Below are 10240 nucleotides of genomic sequence, written 5' to 3'. Positions count from 1 at the left end.
TTTGAATTACCGACTAGTAAAAGTTACAATGGTTACTCTTATTAGCACAAGCAATAAAAAGAGAGACTCAAACTTAAAATCTTTTAAATAATATACGAAAAAATTCTTATCCAACCACTCGACCACTGAGAGTAGTTAATAAATCAATTTTTTTTTTCATCTTCATCTAAAATTGTAAATAATCTACTTGAACTTGGACTATAGATCGATACTGATGCACCAGTCCACTGGGTCATATCATATTTCCACAAAAACTTGACCCGTAAAAGCCCATCAATCCGCCAGCCTTATCACGCATTTGATATATGATACTTGCATACCAAAAATTGAAGTCACATGTATGATCGAAAATGATAGAGCCACCGAAGATTGCGCACTAAATCTGTGCATTGAATGACATAGCAAAATCCTTATTGTTGATTAATATTAACTTATAATAAATCAATAATTAAAATTTTATCACGTTATTCGGTATACAGATTCAATGTGCAACCTTCGATTGTTGTAAGATTACTTCATGTATGATTAGGCCACAGGCATTAAGTACTGGCTTTAACTATTGTGTAAACATTTTATAAGTTAGGTAACCGAAAAAAAAGTACTACTAACCAAGTTATGCCACGTCAGTAATTAAATAATCACACTGACACTCATCCACGACTCTCAAACAAAATGACCACAAAACCTTTTAGTGGTGACGTGGCGTTCATCTATATGTTAAAAGGATCACCATAGACAAAAAGCCCGCCTTGGAGATCCTTATAGTTCAGTTGGCATAATAAAGATACGGATAATTCGAAAAATCACTCTCACCTCCTCCACTTCAAAGCCTTCCCTCATCTCCACCTCTCATGAGAAGCTGAGCACATAATTCCACATCACATGGCGAAGACTCTTATTTCATCACCACCGTTCATCGGCGTGCCGCTCCCATCATCATCATCATCATCATTATTTTCACTCTCTCGCCATGGTCTCCACCCGCTCCCTCACCGTAGACTCGCCTCCACCAGAGTGAAACTCAGCTTCCAAGAAATTCCTCCAATTCATTCCATAGACTCGTCAGTTGACTTCAGCTCAATTTATAGCCGAGCCGAGAGCTTGCTCTACACGATTGCAGATGCTGCCGTTTCACTTGATTCTGCTTCCGGCGGCGGCGCCTCCACGTCAGCAGACGCTGCTACACAGAAAAATGGCGGGTGGTTCGGCTTTATCTCCGAAGCCATGGAGTTTGTTCTCAAGGTAGTTTAAATTCTATGCATTTATGTACGGATAAACGTATATAAATACACGTGTATTAGGGAGTTGGGTTTTGAAATGATGGTTACTGAATTGATTACGAGTTTATTTGATGATTTTAATTTTTGAAATTTGTGAGAATTGGTGAGTTTTTTGTGGATTATAAAATCATATACGAATCATTGAGTTGGCTGTTAGAGTATCGGATATATTTTGAGAGAAAAGAAGCTTCTCTACGTTTCAGCTCAATGATTTGTCTTTTTGGAAGTGCTATACTGATTTGTGGATATGTCGTGAGGGAAAAGAAGCATTCCAGTTACTTTTATTATCTATAAAATTGTTTTCAGATGTTTTTATAGGGAACACTCGAAGTGCTTTTATGATCTCGAACCATTTTTTGTGTATTTGAATAAAACATCATAAAATAGATACTAAACACTTTTGACAATGTTAAAATACTCCTGGACGGATCCTGGGTTTATCATTATGTTGAAGGCTATATTTTGATGTGACTGGTGGAAGATTTTCATTAAGCCTTTTAAGTTTTAACTATTTGCAGCAAACATGTCGGTATACTTATGCTTGCTAATGTTTTTATTACATTTTAATCATATTTCAGGTGTTGAAGGATGGGCTTTCAGCTGTGCATGTGCCCTATGCCTATGGTTTTGCTATTATTTTGTTGACAGTTATTGTTAAAGTTGTCACATTTCCCTTAACAAAGCAACAGGTGAGCATAAAATACATACAAAAACGCTTTTGACAAAATGCTTGCCTTGTTTTTCTTTTGTATGTAATATTCTTTTTTTTTGGTTTTGCAAATGATTAATTCATTGAGATTCAGTACGCCTAGGGGAATGTGTAATTTTTGGCTGCTCTTGACAATGTTGGTGTTGTTTGACCTTGATGAAAATGTAGGTGGAATCAACATTAGCTATGCAAAACCTTCAACCAAAGATCAAAGCTATTCAACAAAGATATGCTGGCAATCAGGTGAGGCATATTCTCAGTAGAAGGGAGTTCTTCAAATTCTGAGGTTGAGCTTGAGCTTGAGCAATCATTTTTTCTTTTGATATTAATATGATTCTTTTTTGCTATCCACTTTTCAGGAGAGAATACAACTTGAGACATCTCGTTTATATAAGCAGGCCGGGGTTAATCCATTAGCAGGTACTCCTTTAATTTATCATTGGACATTGCATTTCATTTTCATGTTCGATCTACTTTTTTTTCTTCCACAAATTGCTTTCGGCTTTTAAGTCCAGTAAATCATTAGTAAAAAAGTGATGTTGATGCTTTGTTTGCCAGTTGTGAGATAACTGTTGCGTTTTGATTTTTAAGTGAAAAGTTGAAAATGCACAAGTTTTTTTTTTCTTTCTTTCATCTTCTTCTTCTTCTTGTTTTTTAACCAGGATAAAAATCTCGTCAATCATTTTCTTTTGAGAAGTCACTATCATCAGTATCACATGCAAGTATGTAGTATGCACTTCATTAAAGGTTGTTTCAGAGTTGGAGTTTGCATGTTTTCAATTTTCTATCTAGGTCTTAACACTTTTGTCTGTCCTATCCTTTCCCAATTCTTTATAGCTGTTAAACGTGCACTCTTTGTTATTTAGCTAATCCATATCAATGCCTTTTAAACATTGATCTAGGTTGTTTGCCAACATTGGCAACTATACCTGTCTGGATAGGTCTGTATCAAGCACTTTCAAATGTTGCAAACGAGGTAATTAATAGGTTGATAATCATTACTATTAACTGATGTGATTCTACTTTTAAAATTGCAGAATCATTACATTATTTCTGACACTTGTAAACTATTAAATTTAAGGGACTGTTAACTGAAGGTTTCTTTTGGATACCTTCATTGGGTGGGCCAACAACAATTGCTGCTCGACAAAGTGGATCTGGCATTTCTTGGCTCTTTCCATTTGTGGTAATAAAACTTTGTGTTTTCCAGATGTATGAAGCTAATAATTTTTTTCCTTTCCAAGCCTTTATGATGCTGCTGATGTTATCATGTGACTTCCCCTTTTAGTTTGAAGCTTGAACTTGAAACAATTATGATATGTACAAGTCCAGCAGAGTCATTTTACAGCGGAAATGATTTCTTTAACCTTCTACATGTATACATACTGTTTATTTATAATTTTGCTAGAGCTCCTATAGAATCTTTAAACTTGCATAAGCATATGAAATTGCAGTTTGCAGATGCTTCACTTTGCATGCTTTATTTATTTATTTATTATTCTTATTATTAATTGTAGAAACTTAGATAATCTAATATTATTCTCTTTCTTTTCTAAGCCAAGAGCCAACCTTATAAAAGCATGACTGCAGCTTTTGTATGCTGCACTTTGTTTCATTAAAAAGGTGTAGCATTACTCATTGTCGGTTCTCAGGTTTCTTTTATATTTTTACTTCCTGTGAACTGAATTTGACACATAAATGGGGGGTTTCCTGTTTGTGGTCCTTGTATTCAAGTTTCCTCTTTGAACTGGTAGAGGTATGTAGGGATGTTCTTCTTACTTAATTCCTTCAGTTTATTTTCCCTTACTGGTGGGTGTCAATGAAGAAGCTCTTAGTTCTGATATTCTGCTTCTCTAGCCTTTTTTCACATCATTCATAGGAAAACAAATGCCGTCTTTCAGTAGCAGTTCCTAAAGCATTGAGTCAAGTATGATTTCAACTGTGTGAATTCTTCTTCATGAGTTTTGAGATTGAAGGATTCTAAAGCAATTGCATTGTTGTAATTCTTTGAAAGACGTTCGTCATCATTTGCCTTGATCTCCTCATTCTAGCTAACTTTTAAGTAATGATATGTACTTTATTGAGTTGGGTGCTGGTCATTGATGTTGGGACGTACACAAACCCATTTCATATTATACCCAGCAGGATGGTGGACTCTGGTGAGGTCAACTCCTTTTTTTACTGGGTCTTGAGTTTAGATCTACGGCTTGTTGGGAAATAGTGATGGATGATTATTCATAAATTTGCAGATGGTTTTATATGTTTAGGGAAATTGATGATCTTTGTTCTGTCATTTTTGTTTAGCTAACTCGTAGCAAGTATCCTGCTGTTGAGGCACTTGTCTTTTTGCTCCTTATTTCATAAGGATGTTTCTTCCTGTTTTCTACCTTCTTGTTAAAAATTAGTTTCTTGTTATATATCCAGGAGAGATGTTCCTTGGTATCTTAGAAAGCATTTAGTTCTTACAACTGGTAGGTTAGTTGTTACTACTTTGATTTGATGTGCTAGCTTATATGGTTCAGATTGTTGTGTCTTTACATATAGTTGCTGCATGTGGATAAATGGGAATCATAGAGAGTACCCGTGTACTGAAACATGAGTGCTGAATAGAACTTTCTGCATAAATGTAATAGATTATCTTCCTGATTTAACTGTAATTATTAATTGTTTTTTCTTAGTTATTAAGGCATTAGTCATTCATGATTTTGGTGAATTAAATTTGATTATTTAACTTACAATGAATTTGGTGATATAAACGCAGGATGGCCATCCACCGCTGGGTTGGCAAGACACAGCTGCATACCTTGTTTTGCCTGTCCTTCTTGTTGCTTCTCAGTATGTCTCAATGGAGCTCATGAAGCCTCCCCAGGTTGGAAAAATGAATTCTCTTTACTTACCATTTGAATCTGCTTTGTTTCTTCTTCAAATAATGTTGAAGTCCTGGGTTGGTTTGTTTTGACAGACAGATGATCCAGCTCAAAAGAACACACTTCTTGTTTTCAAGTTTCTTCCACTTATGATTGGTTACTTTTCCTTGTCCGTTCCATCAGGGTTATCAATTTACTGGTTCGTTTCCTATCAGCAATATTTCTGAAGCAATTAACTTAAATCCATGTGCTCTATATGCAATTTGTGCCGGTTATTGGGCTACATTTCTGTTGACATGTGCTGAATTTGAGGAATATGTTCTACCTTATCTTTAGCAACCAGTTGCCATAGATTGATAGTGTGGGCTTAATAGGTGAGACTGTCATTTCCTAAAAGAAAGATGTTCTGGTCAATTTAAGATTACCATCCTATCCTTACCAAGCAAAGAACTCTTTCTCAAAATGATTAACTCCCAATCAGAGCCCCATAAGCGCAAAATATGTTGCTGAGCTTTTTTGAAATCCAAGAGCTCTACAGTCTTTCAGGGTCACCCATTTTTGGGGGGAGTGCACTGGAGTCACCGACTTTGTTGCGGGATGTCGGATTATGGTGACTCTAATGTGGGATGTTGAACTGTCTTAATGTACTGAAGTTCTCTTAGGTCCATAATGAGACTTGCACATTGAAGTTTAGGAATTCAAACGCATTAATCAAATGGCTTAAATAATTTGTAAAAAATGTGGGGCTCTCAAACCAAAGCTTATATATATATATATAGGAGTTCCAATATCTTAATGTTTTCTCTTGTTATGGTGCTTAGTCGTGCACATGGTCATTTAGATCTAATGCTTTGCCTTCGAACTCAAGTTTTCTAAGTGGGTTTATGGGTTTCCTGGGCTCAAAAAATAAATAAATAAATAAATAAAACGAAAAAGATATTCCTCCTTCCTCCAACCAATTAGGGTGCCTTGCATTCTTTATCGCTATTAGTTTTCTGCACTTCAGTCTATGTATTGTGAAATTTTATTTCAGCCAAACTACTACACTCTCCATGGATGCAGTTGAAGAAATACATCTCCCTTGTTTAGTTGTTCATGGTGGACCCTTAATTTGTATTTTCAAAGAGCTTTCTTCTGTAAATTAGCTTATAATGTGCACCATGCGGTTTTTAGGTTCACAAATAATGTCCTCAGCACAGCGCAGCAAGTGTGGTTACGCAAATTAGGTGGTGCAAAGCCTGTTGTTAATGAGAATGCAAGTGGAATCATCTCTGCTGGACGTGCAAAAAGATCAGCTTCTCAGCCATCTCGGGCTGGTGATAGGTCAGTTTTCTGTTCAGAAACTTTTTTTTCTCCAGCTGCTTCAACAGTGTCTCACTTATAAAAATGGCAATCAACAGGTTCCGGCAATTAAAAGAGGAAGAGAAGAGGAAGAAACTGAACAAGGCTTTAGCCGAAGAAGAGGTTCAAAATCTGAATTCTGCATCTGATTCTGAAGAGGAATCCGATGTTGAGTCCACAAACAAGGTAAAAATTAGATTTTGATGATATAAAGATGACTCTTCTGAAAAAAATCTTCTGGAACTTATTATTTGTTACAAAGTCTAGTCTCATTGTCAATGAGAGAAAGGGTTAAAAGGGGAAAAAAACTTAAAAAAGAAGTTTGCATTTTTCATTGTTATACTATACTCACAATTGTGACAGTGGTATAGGAAACAGCTATCCCCAGTGGCAAAAGTGCTACCATATGAGGATTACAATTTTGTTGAATTTGCTATGTGATATGCAAATAATAGTTGCTTGCGGAAATCTTTAACCAAAAAGCTTTTTGTGGGACCATGGATTGTAAGGCTTGAACTTTCCTTGCATGTTACACTTTTTTCAGTGCCTCAAATGACCATTATTTTATTCCTTTTCTGCACACATGCATGCTTTCTTTGAAATTCTGTGAAGTAGGAATGATGAAAAAGAAATGAGCAATAAGACACAAAAGTTGGCTTTGTAGGACAGAGTTTAAAGTTTAGTTCTCACAGAATGTTAATGGCAACATGATCATGATATTGCTGTCTTGTTGTGGCAATCATAGGTGGTTTCCACTGTCCAACACTGATTGAACCTTGAAGTAAACTCAACAGTCTAAAGGAGTACAGACATTTTTTTTTTTTTTGGGTCTCTGTGTTTGGGCACAATCATGTGTGGAGCTTTCTTCGTATGATTAACTTCTATGCTAGCCTAAAGGGAAGCCCACGGCTTCTGATTCCACCATGGAACACCATCCATTCACATAAAATTGAAGTATTATCTTGCAGTACCATCAACACTAGAAACTGTGTTGCTAGGTGTAAATGACTTTTATTTATTTTTTGTTAAAGTTAATCTAAATTTGTAAGATAATTACTTCATTTCTCACCTGCAGATAATTAGGTCAATTTTAGATGTTGGCTTGATATCATATAAACAAAATTCAATTTTTCACCTACAGAGGATGCAAATTAGGAAGCATACATGTTGATTAAAGCATCTGTTTTGTTATTTATGTACAATTTTCATTGTTTGTTGCTATACGCCCCAACTCAGTTGTACTCAAAAGAGTCCTAATATATGGGATGTCCAGTTGTACCATCAAAAGTTGTTAAAATCTGAATTTCTGAACTATTTTACATGTCCCAACAGGATGATGGGGTTCTGGAAGGGGCATATGCTTCAAGTGTAAGCAAACAGGTACCAGATGCTTCTCGGCCAAGAAAAAGCAAGCGTTCAAAGCGGAAGCGTGCTGTATGAGAAAACAGAATACTGATTCGATTGTAGTTTAATGTGAGTCCTGTATATCTCAACAAAATTAATTTTAGTGAATATATAACAGCCATTTTTATGCAGGCATTTTCATTAATCATGTAATCTTTGTCTGATTAGTAACATTTTTGCATTCTACATAGTCCATGAAGCAATTGCGTAAACTTGTGATAGAACTAGGAAACTGTTTGCCTGATAATGCCAATTCTTATTCCTGGAAAATCTCATGAAGCAGAGTTGCTGGAGTTATAAAATGACTGGATGTATGTTTTGTGTTCATCATGCTCTTACCCAAATTCCAATAATATTTCATTAGGATCTTTGAATGAGTGATTGTACGAGAGAAAGAGAAACCAAACGCTTCAACTAACTGGAACTGCGGAAAACCGTGCTCCTTTCAGCTGCAATATATGATTCTTGTTTAAATTAACAGTTCTGTGGGTTTTGTAGTTGGTTAGACAGCTAGAATCATGAAAGATTAAGAGTTAATTAAGAAGTAGCAATGTCTATGTTACAACTGCTTTCAGACAAATGAATCTTAAAGTAAAATCCATTTTTGTACATGCACAATAACCTAAGGATCTGGGTTTCTCCAACGTGCATGAATACATTGATCTAACTTCGTAAAAACTAAAAGGAAAACTCTACTCCTTAGCTGAAGAAACAAAGAGTTGCTTCCATTCAATGCCTAGATGGAGGGTATTGATTTCCCACAGGGTTGGGCCCAGATGGAGCTTTGCGAAGTTTCTTCCACTCAACCTGTACACAATTTTTGTCATTCCATGGCCAAGAGTGAAGGAATTCAGGTACAAGCCATTACCATTATCTAAGATAAATGGAAGTTATTAGTTCTTACCCAAGTAGGGAAAACTTTCCCCGTATGTGCCCTTGAGCTAGGTTGTGCAGTTCTAGCATTGAATTCAACTGTTGGCAGCAAGAGACAAAAACAATTCCATCAGAATTTTAGCTACAAAACATATATCTATATATATATAGAGAGAGAGAGAGAGAGGGAGAGGGAGAAAGAGCATTAGTAAATTGCCTGATCCAATAGCTTGAACCATGACTTTGGGGGAGAAATATTGTTGCTGGGAAGCTGCAAGCAAGAGGCATGTTAAGAAAACAGAGGTAACAATCAGTTTTCTCATTTTGGGTTTGGAATATTGCAATGGTACAAGTGAGTTGAGTTGGTGTGATGTTTGAGGCAGGACTTTGAAAAATTATGAAGGTGTGGCTTTTATATAGAAAATGGTACATGTTTTATAATGATAACCAAACTTGAAAAAAATGGTGGGAATGTTGGTTGAGAATCCAATGCGATATTAAATGGTGAAATGATATTTGATAAGGTCAGGAATCTGAGTTTTTCTCCTCATTATGAATTGACTTCTTGACTGTTATCATTTCTCAGTTAATCATTACAACCATGATAAAAAAATTTATAAGTAGCTGCTATTATTTTCCCTTGAGTGCTTCATCCCTGGTGTCGGCATGGCCGTCTCCCCGACCCCGCAATTACATAATTCCAATATCTCACTTGCTTACACTACATCAGATGTATTATTTAATAATATTATCGCTTTGTCGTATTTGGTGTTTTCTGTAATACATTTGTGTTTTTATTAAGGGAAGGAATTGACTTAAAAGTGGAAGAGCCAGCGTGCTGTCCCTTTTCATTATGATTAAGAAGAAGACTCTTACTAGTTTAACTTATAAAAATAAAGTAACTACAATTAATGGAAGTTGTCAATGGAGATTTGTTTTCCCTTTTTTCCGGATTCTTAGGATTATACCATTCATTGCAGGGATGATAAACTCACCCAAGCATTCGTCATGAGAAGCCTTCAAGTATTCATCGGGTTTTAGTTACCACTCATTTTGTAGAATAATTCGTAGAGTAAGAGTTTTAACGACTACTCCTATTAATGGTTAAGGAAGAATTCGAACTCAAATTCGACCACCTAGAAGTTAATTATAAGTTTCACCTTTCACTTAGTTTGTAAAATAATTAGTGGAAAGCAACACAAATCTCACCCTATTTTTGCCTATTTTTGCTTTTGATAGTGATAGGGTACCTGCCATTAATCCTGTACTTTAGATTAACCAAATCCATTAATGATGTGTATTCTAAACTTGTTAGATTAACCACGATTAGTGATAGTATAACATAATAGTTTACTTCACCCTATCATCTCAAAATTATTCAACCATTCGTAAATATGGAAGGGTTCAAACGGGTTAGGTACCTGTACTTTGGATATAAAATGGCCCAAGATTCGAAGATCTATTTAACCCAGCAAAGAAGGCCCGTACAAATATATGTTTATTGAGGTAATTATTTTAAACCCCCTGAGGTATAGCCTAACGCTGTGTACCCCCTCTGGTATCGTTAATAGCTCTCAATCCCCTACCGTTTGTGAGAGCCCTGACATCTGCAGAACAAGTAATTACCCATTCTACCCTTATTTTTTATTTCAAAAGTCCCTTTATACCCTTAGGCTTCTTAAGAAAATTAATGGGTGCGTTTGGTTCATTATTTTGAATAGGATTTTGGGAATAATATTGGGTAGTTAGATAGGGGAGTATTACGA

General features: G+C 35.8%; 2 protein-coding genes across 2 annotated transcripts; one reads left to right on the top strand and one right to left on the bottom strand.

The window, feature by feature from the left end:
* The first annotated feature begins 767 nt into the window (after positions 1-767).
* LOC116126652 (inner membrane protein PPF-1, chloroplastic-like) lies at positions 768-7972 on the top strand. The gene is made up of 11 exons (XM_031412325.1): positions 768-1242; positions 1859-1969; positions 2158-2232; positions 2349-2409; positions 2892-2965; positions 3071-3175; positions 4751-4858; positions 4952-5055; positions 6030-6179; positions 6257-6383; positions 7530-7972. Exons 1-11 carry the CDS (start codon positions 883-885, stop codon positions 7635-7637), a joined length of 1383 nt encoding a protein of 460 aa, XP_031268185.1. The 5' UTR covers positions 768-882; the 3' UTR covers positions 7638-7972.
* Positions 7973-8070: 98 nt separating this feature from the next.
* LOC116126653 (CLAVATA3/ESR (CLE)-related protein 46-like) lies at positions 8071-8871 on the bottom strand. The gene is made up of 3 exons (XM_031412326.1): positions 8692-8871; positions 8506-8573; positions 8071-8408 (listed from the first exon to the last, which is right to left on the bottom strand). The coding sequence occupies exons 1-3, from the start codon at positions 8795-8797 to the stop codon at positions 8331-8333; spliced, it is 252 nt and encodes an 83-aa protein (XP_031268186.1). The 5' UTR covers positions 8798-8871; the 3' UTR covers positions 8071-8330.
* Positions 8872-10240: the final 1369 nt, after the last annotated feature.

This window comes from Pistacia vera, unplaced genomic scaffold (assembly GCF_008641045.1).
Source record: "Pistacia vera cultivar Batoury unplaced genomic scaffold, PisVer_v2 Contig182, whole genome shotgun sequence".
Lineage (NCBI taxonomy): Eukaryota > Viridiplantae > Streptophyta > Magnoliopsida > Sapindales > Anacardiaceae > Pistacia > Pistacia vera.
Note: the sequence above shows the minus strand (reverse complement) of the source record. Positions and strands in the feature narration are given on the sequence as shown.